At 34.4% G+C, this 19,974-nt stretch overlaps 1 protein-coding gene across 2 annotated transcripts in view; it reads right to left on the reverse strand.

The window, feature by feature from the left end:
* Nucleotides 1–1,260: 1,260 nt before the first annotated feature.
* LOC128203609 (tyrosine-protein phosphatase non-receptor type 13-like) overlaps nucleotides 1,261–19,974 on the reverse strand; it is a 65,067-nt gene continuing 46,353 nt past the window's right edge. For both annotated transcript variants that reach the window (XM_052905108.1, XM_052905099.1), the window contains 12 exons: nucleotides 19,746–19,838; nucleotides 17,721–19,454; nucleotides 15,258–15,413; nucleotides 14,406–14,582; nucleotides 12,382–12,693; nucleotides 11,928–12,095; nucleotides 11,129–11,220; nucleotides 8,609–9,468; nucleotides 7,305–7,578; nucleotides 6,523–6,688; nucleotides 6,006–6,197; nucleotides 1,261–4,746 (listed from right to left, as the gene is read on the reverse strand). In XM_052905108.1, the coding sequence (XP_052761068.1) occupies nucleotides 4,687–4,746; nucleotides 6,006–6,197; nucleotides 6,523–6,688; nucleotides 7,305–7,578; nucleotides 8,609–9,468; nucleotides 11,129–11,220; nucleotides 11,928–12,095; nucleotides 12,382–12,693; nucleotides 14,406–14,582; nucleotides 15,258–15,413; nucleotides 17,721–19,454; nucleotides 19,746–19,838 (4,284 nt within the window). In that variant the 3' untranslated portion in view covers nucleotides 1,261–4,686. The remainder of the gene's footprint in view (nucleotides 4,747–6,005; nucleotides 6,198–6,522; nucleotides 6,689–7,304; nucleotides 7,579–8,608; nucleotides 9,469–11,128; nucleotides 11,221–11,927; nucleotides 12,096–12,381; nucleotides 12,694–14,405; nucleotides 14,583–15,257; nucleotides 15,414–17,720; nucleotides 19,455–19,745; nucleotides 19,839–19,974) is intronic.

Below are 19,974 nucleotides of genomic sequence, written 5' to 3' on the forward strand. Positions count from 1 at the left end.
TATAAATAAAACAAGTGCAGCGGTCGTCTCAAATATTGGTGGAAATACTGCATATCACGAGTATGTCCATGCAACTTCAAGAGCAGTAATGATTTTAAAGAAAACAACAATGTTCTGATCATTCTGCCCTAAAGGTTTTGTCAATTTGATTTCATTACGATTGTGCAGTGAACCAATTTCATACAAATCAGATTCCAATAATCTCTCCACAGCCCACACAACAACAGGCAATGAAGTGAATTTCATAGTATGATTGTAAATAGATTGGCAGCCAACATGTTGAATGTATAACACACCATTAACCTTCATTGCTTAGGGTCTAGCTAAAATTATATAGATTTATTACATAAATATAAAATGATCATAGACTTGTTACCCCTTCATACATGCCATATTTTTGAAAGACTTCCCAGGGGATTTTGTTCAGAATTCCAGGGGATTTGGGTCACATACCAGGGCATTTTTATCATCGCCACGAAGCGCTATGGCGCGCGTGCCAATTCACCTTGTTTGCCCCTTTTTCTAACACTTCCAACTTTATTTTTATGAGACACTGTCACTGTCAAATTGCCCTTCTTCGCAGAAACATTACTGCCAAAGAAATGGATTTTTACGTTGCTCAATATTAGTCATTACTCATTCATTTGGACATGTTGGGACGATTGTTCAGAACTTTGTTAAGTTAACAACGTTGTTAACGATATCGTTGTTAACTTATCAAGTTGATATGTTTCATTGTGTGCTCATCTCTTTAGATCAAACAAGTATATCTAAATCGGTCATGTCAATATTGTCAATATTTGTGAAAAGTGCCGTAGAACACATGTGTATCCATGAGACCTATAGAGTATTACAGATTTGAAAGTTAACCACGATCCAGTAAAAAGCGTTGTTAACTTTAACAATGTTACAGATTTGAAAGTTTACAACGATCCAGTAAATAGCGTTGTTAACTTTAACAATGTTACAGATTTGAAAGTTTACAACGATCCAGTAAATAGCGTTGTTAACTTTAACAATGTTACAGATTTGAAAGTTTACAACGATCCAGTAAATAGCGTTGTTAACATTAACAATGTTACAGATTTGAAAGTTTACAACGATCCAGTAAATAGCGTTGTTAACTTTAACAATGTCACAGATTTGAAAGTTTACAACGATCCAGTAAATAGCGTTATTAACATTAACAATGTTTTGAACGAACGGCCGATTATGTTATTTAACAAATATATACCAATATATGAAAAGTCGAGACTAAAGTTGATTACATACTTTATTAGTCGAAAACAGATATTCCATACATATAATGATTGTACTCGTATGTTCTACAATGGACTCCAATTTCTAGGAATGTTCGCTAATGTATGGTTGTACGTTGTGATTATACATGTCAAACAGGTACATATATTTATTCCAACACATATTGTAAGAGGGTAGATACAAATCATGTCTAACGTGATGTATATGTTTAACTATTATGCAATTAGGTGAAGACTCATTATGAATAAGATTGTTCAGTCCGTATATGAGTTATATACTCATGAAAAACGTGCATAATGTGATATTTGAAAGTTTGATGTTACAAGACTGTAAGGCTTGAAATGCTTTAAACAGCAATTGCAGATCACAATATCAATGTCTTCTTCGGTCAGGCATCGTCACTAAAGTTGTCAATGTACTACTGCGATTCAGGCCAATTTGCATGATTCATGGTGAAGAATTCTGGGGACTTTCCTATCAAAGAAAGCTAAAGAGATTTCAGCAGCGGAAGCGTTATCCATGAAAATCATATTCTGTTAAAATAAATAGGAATACTATCAGTATTTACTACTATTTCATATATTAAATAGATATATCACAGTATATGTATTATCTTCTTGTGAACATAGAGACTAGGTTATAAATATTATTCATAAATATTAGAAACACACTAAACGTTCAAATTTTATCATATTACAAAGTAATTAAAGACCATTATTCTAAAAGTGCAATTTTACATTCAGATAAAATAACAGTTAATAGTTACATATAAATAACAGTCAGGATTGATGGTCATTCAGCTTATTAGCTTAAGACAGACTTTCAAGATAGAGATCATTGAAAAAATAATAGTTTCCCTAACATCTTTGAAGTACAAGATAATCATTTAAATAAGCCAGAACTTCCCAGAAATATACAATATCATCTCACAATATCTTGGTAATCAAAAACATCTGCTCCATGAAACATTGTAAAATGTTTAACCAAGAAAAAAATGATGTTAGAAATGACACATCACTTATTTTGTCTTTCTCAAAGTGTTATTAGTGTCAAAAATGTAGGATTCACCGATCAAACAAATTGAACAATTCTATTTCCAGACAAAACAATGTCAGTTGTGATTATTGTTGTAATTATGTTTAATACCCAAGACAAGATAAGGGTCAAGTCTAAATTGAAGAAAAATCTTTAACAAAAGAATAGTAAAACAGCAAAAAAGGATCTCCGAGTATTGGCTATTCTGTATTACTTGTAAGAATATTGCATTTATTAATTTTTCCAACTGCTTAAAAATATGAACAAAGGTAAAATACAAAACAATACATATCTTTAGCTGCTAGAAAATATCACTATATAATGTATGGAATTTTCTAAACATTACACAATGAAGGTTTTTTTTTCAACAATAAGTTCTTTAAGACAAGATGATTACAAGTAAACTGTAGTTTACAAATAAAGATACATGTATATTACTACAAGGAACATTACATGTATATTAAATACACAGACAGACAGACAGGCAGGCATTGTAAAATAGTTTCCTACATTTAAAATGTAAAGGGACGGATAAATAAAACTAGTCTACAATAAATACTTGAACAGGTGTATATTAAAATAAATATAAAGTTCGAATGAGACTCAAGATTGTATGGCTATAGAAAAGGTACAAGTATGACATTAACAAAGACAGATCACTATTCCGTATTTTACTGTAGCTAATATGCTAGGATAAATAAAATGTTGGGCCCCATTTCAATTTCAAAGATATTTGATAGTTCATTGATTTATCTGAAAAGCCAAATTCAGCTTGAAATTTACTTCTAAAAAATTTGTCAGAAGCCTAAAACCATAGATAAGAAGCAGGCATTTTTTTCTTCAGAATTCTAGGGGGAAAAGTGCGTCCTATACACAGACATTTATGGTATCTTAGTCGTAAGCATAAAACTGATTTAAAGAGCTTGACCGCACCCCTGAAGTTATGGCCAGATTCTATGCAATAAATGTCATCACGATTGTTTATTGAAATGAAGTTTACTCCGAATTCAGGGATATTCATGGAAATTTACGTCCTTTGGGCTTACAATCTTAATTGAAACAGGGCCCTGTTGAATAATTGTGAGAAAAATTGGGTTAAAACTCTTTATGCTTTGTTGCATACACAGATAAAAAATGAAACTGAAATAAATTACTAATAACTCCATTAATTTGATCTAAAGTATGCAGGCAATACCTTCCACCACATTCTGTGGAAAATAATGTGTACTTTCTAGCATAAGACTTGGTAATTAAATATTCTGATACAGAAAAAAAAGTGATTTTTTTTTTTAATTATTCCCCATTAAAATATCGACATAAAAATCCCTCTGTGGTCAGGTTTTAGTCAAAATAGCTATCAAAGAAAACGAACGTTGAATATTAAAACTGTGCCAGGTGATGATAAAAAAACATATGGCATGTCACATGTAAAATAACGGCAATAAACGGCACTATGAAATATTGTGCTAAAATACAAAGGTGTGCTCTGGTGATTCTAAATAAAACAATGTTCTAACATTAACCAACAGTCCAATTAACACACATTATTAAAAGTAACACATGAAATAAATAAACAACATTGCACTGAATGGATTTGACGAAATGTAAAATATACATTCAAATTGTATGAGAAATTGATAAAAAGTACTGGCATTTCAAAATCCAACATGTATGTGATCCCACAGTGTATGTGATAACAAAATGTATGTGATACCACAATGTATGTGATAGTATTACTGTGATGTATATGATAAAAAGTTACTACAAAAAATCTATCCTATTTACTTAACACATGATTTTGACAGATTCTGCTCAAACAATAGCTGAAGACATGTAAAACCTGACTTTAAAACAGTAAGAGAAAAGACAAACAGAACAGACCAAATTTGTACATTTACATGTATCTAGTGGCCTATATTTTTGGGGGCCATACTTTCAGAATTTTTACAGAAAGAATAGCTTTTTTTATTTCAGCCTAGTGTAGATTCAACTCATAACAAATCAACCGGTACAAGCATTCTAGATACTAATGGATAAATATAAGGCCAGCAAACAATATTCTTTTAGGACTAATGAACCCTAATTTGAAAGATTTTAGCAATATTCTTTTAGGACTAATGAACATTAATTTGAAAGATTATTGTAATATAACGCCCTAATTTCACAGACATCCAGCATTGCGGGCTTTCTACATTGTACATGTAGGCAGATAAATTAAAGAACACCTTACATTTCTTTTACTTTGTGGCCAGATAAATATAAACCCTAACTTAACAACCATAGTAAGCCCTCATTTAAAGATTGCAAGCGGCCAATACACACATTCTAAGTCATGGGTCAGGGAAATATGTATTGTAAGACTGTGGGAAATATACATGATCATTGATTGTTCTAGGTCGGGGTTTCTAGTAGAGCCTCAACTATTGCGGTGTAGCTAAATAGGTATTGATCCTGAAAAATAAAATAAAGATGAATTTGTTTATAATCAAAGACAAATATTTACATCTATAAATGTAAAATAGAGGTTTAACTCATGTAATTATTTTTGTAAATATCACTATCATAACATCAAACCAATATTAGACTGAATGCAAGGCTGAATACTAACTTGTGTTTACTTCAAATAAATCAATGCACCTGCATAACTTATAAAACTAATCAATTTCATTTTTAACACAAGAACATTGCCAGGAGATGCCAGTTCTCATCTGTTTTTTCTCAGTTGAATTTTATATAGGAGATATATTACTTAACAAATAATAAAGCCAGGGTTTGGGCCTCATACACAAACATGTATTGCCACTCAAAGTATAGATGAGTACTTTGCTTGAACAGATTTTGACTAAGGGACAAGATTTAAGTGTTAGCACAACACACATCACAAAACCAATGACAATAACCTGGACTTTCTTTGAAAAAAACAGACAAGCCATCACAACTTCTACAGAGCAAATGCAATGCTCAACAGCTCTTGTTTCTTCATTCAAACAAAGGGCATAACTCAATAACTATTATATCCAGAGTAATGTACCTTGCTATTAATATATGTATTGTTTCTAACAAGGAACATGTGAACCAAGTTTCATTTGAATATCTTGACATTTTTTGGTTTTAACCAAGGTCAAGGGTTTTGCATAATGCTGCCGATAACATCAAGACTATCACAACAGGGTCAGTATTCATAAAGTTTCTTAAGTAATTTCCATACTTAAGTCACTTTCATAATTTAAGTACCTCTTGAGTCATATGAAATAAATACCTCAGAATTTCCAAAATACATTATTATCATTGACCTCATTGAAAAATATATTTTAAATATGTTAAAACCACTTTAAATACATTCCTTTGAATTTGACTATGAACATTTTAAGAAATGAATTTGCCTAGTTTAATCCTTCTATATGTGACCTCCCCCCCCCCAAAAAAAAATGTGTATAATAAACAACCTCTGTGTATTGATCTAATCTAACTGCCTAATAGTCTGATCAGATCTCTGATCTGAGTATCCAACTGTGCAGTTTTTGAGGTTTTATTATAGAAATGGAACCTAAATGGCCCTGAGCTAATTATCTACTGTGACAACAGTACAATTAGCAGGAGATGCACAGCAGGGGATTGTCCTGCCAAATATTCCTTAAACTAGGCCTTTAAGATGCTTAATGAATTCGGCCCCAGCTTATATCATAAAAGTATGTATTGAGAAGTTGTACCCTAGTCTGGATCATGCCCTGTCTTTGACGTCGTAACTCTCTCACAATCTCAGGAACTTCAAATGGCTGTCCTCGTTCTATATGGGCCAGGGCTAAGTCGATTGCTATGAATGTGCCTGATCGGCCGATTCCTGCACTGCAGTGGACCAATATTGGACCCTCGCTGCGTAATAAATGGCTCAGTCGCATACACTGTAAACAGACAACAATTATGTGTCATATATGAAGTGTTAGACTAAACTACTCAATTACTTGAAATGTTCATTTCAGTTGCTTTCTTTATGATTTTCATTGGTAAAATTTGTTGTCAGGGGCAAATTATTCTTTTTTCTATAGCACTGTTTATCTTTCCCCGCCACCTAGTAGGTTTGAAATTTGAACCGGATCCGAAACATAGGACCATTTTTCTATAACCTTAGTGAAATAAACAATTAAACAATGCAACAGTTTCTTTCATAACAGATGTCCACTATATATGTAATTCATTTTTCTCTTTTTATCCTGCATAAAAACACACCTGTAGCAGTGGAAGAGCGGATGGTGGTACGCCGTGGTCTGGCCAGGCTGTGTAATTGAGCTGATAGATCCGTCGAGTGTCACCACTTTCTACGTGTTCCATCAACACACTGCGCACTGTGAACGCTTCAAGCTCATTTTCATACAGCAGGCTTAGGCGGTATTCACTGTAAAATAGGACAATCACTATATTATTATCAAATTGCTAAAGCTAAACTTCAGAAACTGTGTTATAAACATACAATTGCTAGTAATAAAAAATTAAGCATGTATCAAGCTCTTCAAACTTAACTTAAGAATTGAAGAATTATCTTTTATTGAGTACATTGTATTCTCATGATAATTATCAGACATTATTTGGTGAAATATATTTTACCACAAGGTGTGCAAGACTCGGAATAGCCTGTTACTTGGGTTTGCATGCTTACTATAGCATTTTTCATTTCTTGTAAAGTAAAAGGTAACTAACATTACACATGAATGATCTGACTAGAATACCACAGCACCACAGCTGGGTGCAATTACTCGAAAATTATTACTGAGCATAACTTATCAAATTATATGGAAACGATGATAGGTCTTACTCTCATGTGTTGAGTATAATTAGTGTTGTCCAACATTGAACATAATGCCAATAACTACAACAATGATGACACAAATCATGGGCTCGTGGGCTTGATGCAAGGTAAATGTATTTGCTTTTTATATATGTTGGACTGATCCCATAAAAAGCTAAGAAAATATCATGACTCATCAAGCTAAAACCAAAATATTTTAACCCACCCATCACAGATATCCAACGGTGTGTCTGCACTCTCCGGCCAATAACGGTGACACTTGACCTTTGATCCCTCTTTATCAAGGGTCAGCATGTTCAGGACCGTGACCCTTTGTTCCCATATCATTTGCCAGAAATGCCCCAGAGTCTCAGGAAGGGGCCCCTGGGAGACAATATAGTCCCCTACGCTGCCTCGGACATCAATCTGTATGTGGCTTGCATTGATGTAGTCTGTGTCCGCTTCTGGGGATGGTGTAAGGAGGACACGGTTCATGTCATCTACAAATACAGAAAGAGATAGATTTTCACTGAGGTGTCATGAAATAATTTAGACATACTTTTAAAACGATTGAGTGACAAGTTATTACAACTCGTCACCTTAATGCAATAACTCAATATCTGCTTCTATTTATAAATGCCCTTATTAAGTTATTGCTCTAAGATGACAATCATTATATTGGTAATGCTTGTTGGCACAATGTTATGCAAGAGTGAATTCATGTGTTGTAAGTCTTTTACCCAGAGCACCCAATTTTGATGTATTATTCCTCAGCATAGCTGTGTAAAACTGGAGTACAAAAATTAACATATTAAATACTTCAGGATTGATTCAGTACAAAATATACTCATGAATTAAGATTATAAACAGAGGAATATTGCATAGAATCCACATTTATTTGAAGATACTAAATACGGTAAGACACAAAAAGTTGCTAAAACAACACATTACTGTACACTTGCAAAATACAAAAAATGTTACAAAAACTGTTGTTCTTTATGAGATATAGATATTAACTTAGACTGCAAAGATGACATGTACAGATTTAACAATACTAGATTTTAAAACAAAAGCATCATGAAGCTAATGCTAATCTTTTGTCTGTTCTTGTCTGTTGTTGTTATTTTCCCAAAATGAGCATAACTGGACTATTTATATTGAAGTCAGGGTCTTGCTATACATATGCATATTGTCTCTTTCAACATGTATACCAAGTTTCAAATGAATATCTTGAACAGTTTTAAATTTAAATTTATGTCTGAGCTGTTTTGAGGTTGAAAAAGGGGCATAATTCAACAATTTTTAAATTCGGAGTTATGGGCCTTGCTATTCATGTGCACACTGACACTGGCAACATGTGTACTAAGTTTCTTTGAATATTTTGAAAGCTTTTTGAATTATGGCCAAGGTTACAGTTATTTACAACATGGACACAAAGGCTTTGACAATTATATTAACTATTTTTCTTTCAAAGACTTACAAGCTAAAACTAACAAAATGAAAAAGTTCATGTTCTATAACAGTACTTACATGGCAGTACATTTCTGAATCTATTCTTCCCTCTGTTTGGCTGCAAGAAAGCAGCCTCACAAAAGTCTGAGATTGGAACATTTCTAAGCTGCTTAAATTCTGCTTGTGGATCGCCTAACTCTATCTTTTCTTGCAAGTCTGATATCAACACAGGGATTAATGATTTTGAACCATCAGGGACTGTTACTAGGGACAACGAAAATAACCAATCTTCCGTTATTTCGTCTGGCACGGTTATATCCAACGTTCTTAAATTATGACACCAACATTGAGATTCGTCATATCTTTTCATTACATAAAATTGTTCATCATCATCATCATCATCATCATCGTCATTATCATCTTCTTTATCACTACCACCTTTGATGAGTTTCTCAAATTCATTATCATCATCATCCTCGACAGTAACACTGTTATCATTATCTTCTGATTCAAGTATTATTTCATCGGGTTTATAATCAATAACTTCTGTAGCTGATAAGAACTTAAGTGAATTTTTAACCGACTGTTTTTCAGGTAGAGGCGGTGGTTCAAAGTCATCATCATCATCATCATTAATATCATTATCAACATCATCACCTAATACTTCATCATAATCATCTTCATCATCGCTTGTTTCCAAATCTTTTGCAACAGAATCAGCATTATGGTTAAGTATTCTTTCTGCCTCAGCAACCAGATCATCAACTGAATCATCAACAATATCTGCTGGGACATGTTTAGTGATGGATAAACTTGTGTCATTGAGATCGGAAATGTCATAATCGAAGCTGGATCCTACATCATCTGTGTTGTACTTCTGTTGGTTGTTTTCAATTGCCGAATCTTCATCAAGCCACGATGGATTTCTTGACTTGTTCCTAGAATTTAAATATGTGCTGTAAGATTATTTTTGTGCTATAATTAGGGATGGAAGCGAATAACCGAGTATCCAGATATCCGGATATCACGCAAGTATTCGGATACCAAAATGGGTATTCGAATATTCGTTAAGAATTAAAATTTCAATGAAATAGCTTAGCAGAGTCATAGCAATTGTTATAAAACTTTTCAGATGAAATATTTCAGGTCATCAACAGTGTCTGTCGCGGGTATGTGTCACAAATCGTCTGCTAATTGGGTGTTTGCACAAGGCGTGATATTGTGTCCTTGTGCAGCACCCTGTGAAGTTCTATGACCTTGTTTACAATGACAAGTGTTGTTTTATGATCTCAGATGTGCTTAATTGGCACTAGTTGATATTAAACGGATTGATCATTAATCCGTAGGAATTGATCATCCAATCACAAGATAAGGGTCGTGCAATCAAAGCTATTAATGACCAATCGTATTTTTGATGAATATGCATGAAGAAATTATTGCTATCTGAACAATAAATACAAAAACAAATTTGTTTATTTTTTCACTTTTCAATCAAATTTCAATCCTTTTGCATCTTGTAATTGTGTTTTGAATACGTGAATAAATACTAAATAGAAAATAAATAATTTATATATTTGATAAATAAAAACAGTACACGCATGTAAATAAAGAAAAATCAGATCGTCTTTTTGTCTTCTTATCTTTTCCGCAATTATATCCTTCATTACAAAACACCGCAGAAATTGTAGGTATTGCATTAAATCAAACAATGTACATAATGAAATAAAATTGCAATCAACTATCAAATAATCAAAGCGTTATTTAACATGAAACCTGCTGATAAATAACAAACTCGAAAGCACGTGGCAGTAACCAAGCAACCACCTCGGCTGAAGTGACTATCAAATTCGCGAGGTGTTTATGTGGTATTCATCATGAGTTTTATGACGTAAAATGAGTTGTTTAGCTTTGATTATAACATTATAAATTATTAAGACTGAGAAAGAATGAATGAAAAAGTGAAATTGCCATATGACGAATTATAAATTAAGTGGACAATTATGTCAAATAACAGAAGGTGGGTGACATATAATAGAAAATTTACTTATTATGAAACTAATTTGATACGAGTATCCGGATAGTATTCGAATACTTGATACGAATATCCGGATACCGATTTGGTATCCGGTTTCCATCCCTAGTTATAATGGGAATTTGTGACCACGTCGCTACTAATTGAAAAAAACAACACCATTTATGAAGGCATACTTTAATTTATCCATACAGAAATCATATGTCTGTTCTGATTTCATCAATCAAGTCAAATGAAATAAACATAATAATGCATTAAAATTAAAAAAGAAACATCAACTTTTATTGTACCCATTTTAATTACAGAACAATTAATTTTTCAGACTGAACTTTTCACTAATTATTTTTGAATGTTATTGAAATATGTCAATCTATGAGTTTTAAATACTACAATTTTGCAAGGCGATCTTTGCATTTTTATTGTTCTGGCATATTTCACCTGATTTTCATTTGTTTTGCCATCAGATGATGAATTTTGAGCAAGCCTGGCTTGCACATATTTCCAGTGCAGGGCTCGGAGGCTTATTTATTTTAACCACTGCCAATTCTCCCCTAAAAATTTCTCACCTTGAGACTGTGAGGGACAGTTTCCCCTGGGAGTTCCTCAGGATGGTAGCGGCCCGCGTGTGGGTCATTCCAACAAGTGACTCCCCATTTATCTGTAATGAAAAAACCCATTGCTGTCCAAGTCACATGCAATCAAGGCGGTCAAGATATAAATAAGATTTGTTTATTTTGATCTCCACAGTTCATTCTTGCAATGCCCTCAACACATAAATGCAATATGCTAAAGACACATTTATTCAATCTATACTTTTATGCACATATTGAGAAACTGATTGAAAGAGAATTTTCCCTACGGCTTATCATCAAGTATTCAAACAATATTATTAGATAAAACTTCAGATGAATTCAATGTCAAAAATGAAATTTAATTTTTATTGGCATCTTCAAATAAACATTGAGGCAACCATTTTGCTCCAATTTTATCTCAGAATATTATTATTTTAGAATCAAGACCTATATACAAAATTCAAAACTTTTTTGGAATTATAACCTCATTGATAAGATTGTCACCATTACATTCAATAATACAATGCTTGGTTTTCCAGTAAGTGCAGTGGTTAGCGCATTCGCTTCTCACCAAGGCAACCTGGTTCAATTGCCAGCCTGGGCACATGTGAATTTGGTTAGTGGTCACCAAGCTGGACAAGTTAGTTTTATGTGGGTACTCCGGTTTCCCCAACAATACAAGACCACATTCTCGCGCAACATCGAGCTAACGAGAGTGACTTAGTATAAGTTATTATAGCAATCTTCACAATCGTTGTGAAATATATAATGTTTAAACTAAAACAATGCTTACCTGGAGTATTTTGTCTCCTACTTGCAGCCTGCCATCGTCATAAGCCACGCCACCAGGCATAATAGTCTTCACAAACACACCCGTCATGTTACGACTCTCTGCGGTCACCAGGCTGATACCAAGGCCACCAATGGTAGGCTTTTCTAGGTCAATCTGGTATACTGATGTCTGTGGGGAAAATATAATGTTTAGATGTAAGTTAGTGACAATCAGAAATTGTGGCTGAACCATGGTCTAGCATTTATTAAAATGCCTGATGCCATCATGTTAAGAATTTTTGCCATCATCAGGATGAAACCAAGCCATCAGATAAGGTATTTCCAAGGGCTATCAAGCTAAGCTTTGACCCCGTCCTGCCATATATAGTCTCCTCAATAAGAATCAAAGCAAACATAATCCCACCCTTTACCTCCCTCAACCAAAACAGTTACACAAGAAGGGGACTCAATCTTACCTCAGCAGTCTGTGGAGAACGAGCTCTACCAGGACTAGGCATGTCAAGCCTTTGGGCCCTGTCCTGCCATAGATTCTCCCCTCTAGGACTAGTAGCCCCACTTTCTTGGACCCCAGCCCCAAACTGATCCCTACTGGCCTCTAGGGACTGTATAAGGTCCTGTAAAAGATGGTCTCCTGGTTGGGATTCAGAATCCTCGGGGTCAGATGGAGGGGGTGAGGATTTGGATATTTGCTGTTTGCTGGAGTCTTCATCTATCTCCTCATCCTCACTTTCAAAAGCTGTCTTGGTGCTTAAGCTTGGTAAATTTGGCTGAAAAAAATATATTCATGCTATCTCAGTATATCTAAGCAATATTCTGGGGTGGGGGAATATCTACAATGTCAGAAATAATTTTATATTTTAACAAGAAACGCCGCAATTCGGCGACACCAGGTTTTTAATGATTGACAGAAGAACTTCAGCCTGTGTCTGTTTTTCTATTTTTAGTAACAGTGACCTTGACCCTAGGGACCCCAAATGCAATCCATTGAAAGGTATCCATAAACTATTCCTTTATACCAAGTTGTGTCAGGATATGTCAACCCTAACTTAAATTTTTCAGTTTCAACCATTTTTCTATTTTAAGTAACAGTGACCTTGACCTATCATCAAGGGACCCCAAAACATAATCCCATGAAAGTATCTATAAACTCTTCCTATAGACCAAGTTTGGTCAAGATATGTCAACCCTAACTAAAGATATTCAGTTTGAACCGTTTTTCTATTTTTAGTAACAGTTACCTTGACCATAGGGACCCCAAATGCAATCCCATGAATGGTATCCATAAACTCTTCCTATAAACCAAGTTTGGTCAAGATATGTCAACCCTAACTAAAGATACTCAATTTGAACCATTTTTCTATTTTTAGTAACAGTGACCTTGACCCTAGGGACCCCAAATGCAATCCCATGAAAGGTATCCATAAATTCTTCCTATAGACCAAGTTTGGTCAAGATATGTCAACCCTAACTAAAGTTTTTCAGTTTCAACCGTTTTTCTATTTTTAGTAACAGTGACCTTGACCTTGACCCTAGGGACCCCAAACGCAATCCCATGAAAGGAATCTACAAACTCCTCCTGTACACCAAGTTTAGTCAAGATATGTCAACTCTAACTAAAGTTATTTAGTTTCAACAGTTTTTCTATTTTTAGTAACAGTGACCTTGACCTTGACCCTAGGGACCCCAAATGCAATCCCATGAAAGGTATCCATTAACTCTTCCTATAGACCAAGTTTAGTCAAGATATGTCATCCCTAACCAAAGTTATTCAGTTTCAACCGTTTTTCTATTTTTAGTAACAGTGACCTTGACCTTGACCCTAGGGACCCCAAACGCAATCCCATGAAAGGTACCCATAAACTCTTTTATAGACCAAGTTTGGTCAAGATATGTCAACCCAACTAAAGTTATTCAATTTCATAGGTGAGTTTGACTCCGCCCGAACAACGACGTTCGCCATTCTAATAACCAGGTTTCACTATGTGAAAACCTGGTTAAAAATGCTCTATACCACTTAGTAAGTTCAAGGACTATATGTCAGATTTTTCTACTTGTGTCTGTTCAACTAAGAACTATATATATATATATAGTTACCTTTTGTTTGCAAACTTCACATCCGCCCATTCTTTTTAAAGACACAAAAGTTTCACCCAAAATGATTGTACTATACATATATGTAAAATTAATACTTGTTACGATTTTTATAACAAGAGTACTGCAGAATAAACATGTTAAAACCAGAGTTATGAGCCTTGCTGTACCTGTGCTTATTGGTTCTAACAACATGTGTACCAAGTTTCATTTGAATTTCTTGAACACTTTTAAGCTTTGACCAAGGTTAAAGTTCTTACACTACAATGCGGACAACATGACGCGACAAACTACACCAAGGCTATCACAATACCCTGACGTTTTTTTCGAAAGCTTATAATCATTTTAAGCAGGACTATTAAATTATTACATTAGTTACTCTTTATACCTGTTGTTTGTCAAGTTCTTGTTGTAGATCATGGGACAGTTTCTCGACTTCAGCTTGTCCGAAGTCACCCATGACCAAATCCTGCCGAAATACACGAATTGTTACGTCATCTGTAGCCTCTCGTAAAACGGACACCGCCTCGAAATGGTTCAAGGGACGCATGTCAATATCATTGACCTGAAAAAGTAATGAACTTTCAAACAAACACATCACTCCACATTATCAGTGTAAAAATGTTGCTTTCTTGTTTGTTTTACAGAAATGTCATGTTATATGTAATTTAGGTTTCTTACAATCATTGTTGTTCCTGGGTTCTGAGTGTCCAAATATGTGAATTATGGACGATAACAACACCAAACTAACCAACCCTCTTATTCCCCCCCCTTCCGCCAATGATATCATCAATTCCATACAAGATATTAAATATAATCAATTTGTCCTCAGTTTGGTCTAAGACATAAGTCTGAAAGCGACAGAACCTGTAAGAATGGCCTACATTTACGTACAGCCTTGACATTTAACAGAGCACATTACATTAATCATACAATATATTTGAACTGTGTTAGCCTTGACCTTGACCTTGAGCAACTGATGACACCAAACCAGTAGGGATCATTAACTTGCTAAGTGACATCTACCACTAAAGGTTCATGATAATATGTCACATCAACTTTAAATTATTGTGTGGACAATTCCCCACAACATTGTTGATCATTTCCTCGACATTGTATATTCGACTAAGATTCTTAAATTTATCCACAAATGTCTGTCAGACAGAGCACAGTCCAGCAAAATGGCTTTTACATGGCATCTTAATGTGTTTACCCCTGTAAGATTAGCTTAGGTTCTTACCATAATTAGTTTGTCCCCAGCTTTAAGGCGCCCGTCAGAGAGAGCGGGGTCCCGCAATATGGATTTTACATAGCAGCCCCCGGTTGTGTTTGCCCCGCCAGCCACATTGAAACCCAGTTCTCCTGTACCAGGTTTTCTTAGTCTGACCAGGAACTCCTGAATCAAACGGGGGTAACATTGATAACAAAACATTATTATACTGACCTGTATAAATCTAAAAAGGGGCAATATCCCAAAATACACTCTTACTCCCAAATAAAATGTACCACAATTAACACAATTGTTTTACTCTACCGAAAAGGATGAATAAAATCAAAAACTACGGTTCTTATATAAAGGGTCCTGTGTTCAATTTGAAAGAAAGGTGCAGAAAACAGGGTTAATTTCTATCTTATGAGACAATAGTTGATCACTATAAATCTTTAAGAACACACCGGTCATTTAATATAAATTTGAGGATTTTCAGCTATTAAATAAACCGCTACAATCCTGTTATTAGTAATTAATATGTTCCATGAATGCATTATTTAGTAAGTAGTTAAAGTTTTATCACTCAAAATTCATGTTTTTTATACATGTGTATTATGTATTGATTTTAAATACAAGTGTCACTTTACGAATTGTTCTTAAATTTCACCATAAGGAATCAAATTTAAAAGCTTAACATTCCATTGTAACATTGGTGATAATGTTAATTTGATGTGTGGTTAACCCCATATACGTTATACAGATTTTTTTGATTTTTTTTTCAAATGATACCATAATAAAATGGGGTTAACATACATTGTCAAGTTTCTATATCTTAAATTGAAAGTATGCATTTAGCATAAATCTTCCCTCTTTAAGAAAAGAACAGTCAAATTTGAGGAAAAGATTAAAATCTTACTTGAAACTTCAGATTCTAGATAACTGTGTGTACCGGGTATCGCTGTGTTATCCTTATTTTCAGTTATTTTGTCTTCGCGTTAAACTTTAAACTCACAAAGAAGAATTCATCTGATTGGTTCCTCAACATCGCAATTTCAAACATGTTCGGTCATATTTCATTGTCAAATTAAAAAGCTGCAACTCATAATATGTTGAAAATTGTTGAAATTCATTGAATCACTAGTGTTGCATATTTTTTAAATCAAACTTAGCATTAGTTTTCAGTGCAACACTGTATGTAACTCAAGTTACAACAGTGTTGTATAAATGAAAATAGTCGAATTAAGATACGACTTTTGGACAAAATTTCATTTTAAATACTTAAAAATCAACATTTTTTAAAAAAATTTATGACAGATGGAAAACTGTTAAAACATGTGAAAAATGCAAAAACATCGTTTTGTGGAAAAAATTGAGTAGTGACACTATTGCCTTGGGCCCTATTTTATACTACCGAAGCATTATTGGATGTAGAACTTGTCTGATATATTATGGCCATAAGCATTTCAAACCATTTAGGACTAAATGAAAAAACAAGTCAGGGAGTGGAAAAGATTGACAAGTTGCCATGTATCATGGTTCGAATTTAATTTTGAGGCAACTCGCAAAATGAAAAATCAACTTGCAATTTTGAAAAATCAACTTGCAATTTTATTATTAATTATTATTATAATTTTGTCTAATTAAAGTAGAAATTTACACCTAGACATATTATGCCAGACATATTATGAATATTAAAAAGTATCAATCTTGAGTGACTCGACTTCTGGAACTTGTTGATGGCTTATTCTATTTAGGGGGTACGGAAAGACTCATCTGATGCTGGCAGCTTTTTGATAACAAAGCTGTCCAATAATTTGACATTGTTCACTTTGTATATTTATCCCGCCATTGGGTCATTTTATATCCATTCGACAAGAACGCTACAGATTTCATTAAGTCTATAAGTATTAAAAACAATAACATTATAATTTTAAAATAAAAAAAGCAACAGTAAATGTAGCGTGGATACTTTGGACCATGAAATATATCGATCAACAAAGTCTATTCATTCAAAGGATGATGGGATTTACATATAGTGCGCAAAAGCGCTAAATTTAGCCAATGATATAGCTAGGTGATATTCACTTTGTATTATGCACGCCTCGGAGCATCCCGGAAAGATTAGAGATAAAACTCGGCCTTTTCCATATTTGTTCTATTTTTGAAACTTACTAGAGCGTGATTCCGTACTGTATTCTTTATACTGGTAGTGTAAACATGCCACCTATAGGCTGTTTACACTCGACTACGTAGCGGAGTTAAGTTCATGTTTATTCTTCTTTCCTTTTAACATTTTGTGGTCTAGAAAAAGCCACTCGCAGAATTTTGCGAGCTTGAATCAAAGTCACTCGCAATTTGCAAATGTCGCTCGCATTTTGCGAGTATGCGAGTCTAAATTCGAACCCTGTGTATGACTGCTTAACATGTCCTTATTTTCAATGGGCTTTAAACTGTGAGGAGCCCTCTATAATGTGAAACTATGAGCATACTTACACCAGGCTGAAGGGGCATTTCTCCTGCAAGCTGTGAGGGTTCCTTTTCCCTCACTGCTGATTCTCCTTGTTCAGAGTCTTCAGACTCATCATTGGATTCCGTTTCATCATCAACATCACTCTCAAAAACTTCTTCATCATCTTTGTTTAGTTCATTAACTTCTATTGCACTTTCATCAGATACATGTTCACTATCTACATCACAATGTGGTTCATTTTCACTTGTCATTTCATTTATTGAATCATCTTTTAACCTTGTATCAATATCTCCAACACTTTCTACACTTAATAATTTCTTAACACTTGCACTAACAATCTTCTTTTTATCAGTATCACTTTCATCATCATCATCATCTTCTTTTTGTTCGCTTGCCGAGTCTGTAAGTGTTGCATAACTTATTTCCACTTCTTGTTCAGTAGAAAAGTTTGTTGTTCCAACAACATCATCATTAAAACTTATATCATATTCATCATTTTCAGATTCATTTACCAACTCCTCCTGTTGTTCAATGTCCAAATATTTCTTTTCTAACCTCCTAATATCATCATCATCAAAATCACTTTCATCCGAACTATTACGTTCACTTTCAGACTTTTCAACATGCACATCTTTATAATCAAATTGTACATCAATGTCATTTTCTACACAAAGCTCACCATTAGGATCATCTAGCACTTTTATTACACTACTTTGCGCATTATCTACAGTAAAAGTTCCAACCGCTTCGACACCCAGGTCAGTTAATGCTTTCTCGGTGTCTTCGGGTCCTAAACTACCTGATACATGTTTATATTCACTATTTGAGGTAGACTCCATAGATTTAGACAAGTTATTGACAGTATCAGACTCGATATCATTCTTCAAGTCTGACAGGGCAGTGTCTGCTAAACTCTCAACAACAACAGAGTCTTGTAAGGAATCGATCACATTTTCTGACATTTCACCACTATCTTGAGCTGCTTCAACTATCTCTTCATCCACCTCTGACTTAGCAATACTTTTGTCAAATTCTGACACTTCGTCAGTCTGTCCAAGAATACTTTCCCTTTCATCAAATGGTGTTCCATCTCTTGATTCAACATCATCCCCTTCAAAAGTCACAGGAGTTACATCATCATCCCTTGAAATATTGTCAAAAGAAACAGCTGAATCTTCTCTGACAATAAGACTAGTATTCAGTGCTGCTCCTTGCTTCAAGTTCTTAACATTATTAATGACAATCATCTCAGAGTGGCAGCTATCAATCAATTCAGCCACACCCATCTGGACTTGAAGCCCAGCCCCTCTGGGAGGGTCAGACTCTTCCTCACTCTCCTCCTCATCCGCCGTCCCAACAACTATAGCCACGCCCCCAGTGGTATCTGAATCTACACTACCCATTGAGCTCAGCATTGTGGGTGGGGGGCTTATTGGCAGGGGCGGAGCGAGGCTAGATTGTTTGGATGATGCATAACTTTCATCAGCATCACTTTCCGAATCATCATCGATATCATCTACATCATTGTGAGCCTTTCCATCACCATCACAATCATCTTGTTCATCACTGTCACTGTTGTCAACAATATCTCCTAAATGATTGGCTAAATCGTGTGACTGCTGGGCAGGTTTGCTATGGTTGGCTGTAAGATGTTCGCCTCTTGGAGTGATCTCCACTTCGCTGTCAGAATCGCTGTCAGTGTTTGACTGGACTGATCCACTACCATTTGGTGTTACAACTAGGGACTCATCGGTATCCTGAAAAGAAGAGGATCTCGTTCATTTTAGCTGTATTTGCTAGATGACACTACACTGTAATTTAGAACATACTTTTCAAATACATAAAATTCACTTACTTATACAAAAATGGATTGAAATATTTATATTTTGAACCATATCTGTTGTCTTCCAATACTCAATTATTCCTCTTAAAGTTTTCTTCAAAAGTCTGAATATGAAATAGAGTTCAATGGGTAAAGAACATCTTTCTGACACAAAATGTTCATCAGGGATATAGACAAATTCTATGAAAATAAGATTTTACTCTACCGTATTGGCTAAGGGAGGTAACTGCATAGGATCTGGTCTACACATCAGCAACTGAACTTGTTTACCGGCACTTCGCAGTTTTGACATTGTATCCTATAGAAAAAAATATTTCCAACTTATAAAAAATAATAAAATGAAGGTTATTTGTCAGTTAATAAATGCATACTTTTAAGTTTAAGCTTAATTTAAAAAACAATTATACATCATAAGTATTCACAACAACAAAAAA

This window comes from Mya arenaria, chromosome 2 (genome assembly GCF_026914265.1).
Source record: "Mya arenaria isolate MELC-2E11 chromosome 2, ASM2691426v1".
In the NCBI taxonomy this organism is placed as follows: Eukaryota; Metazoa; Mollusca; class Bivalvia; order Myida; family Myidae; genus Mya; species Mya arenaria.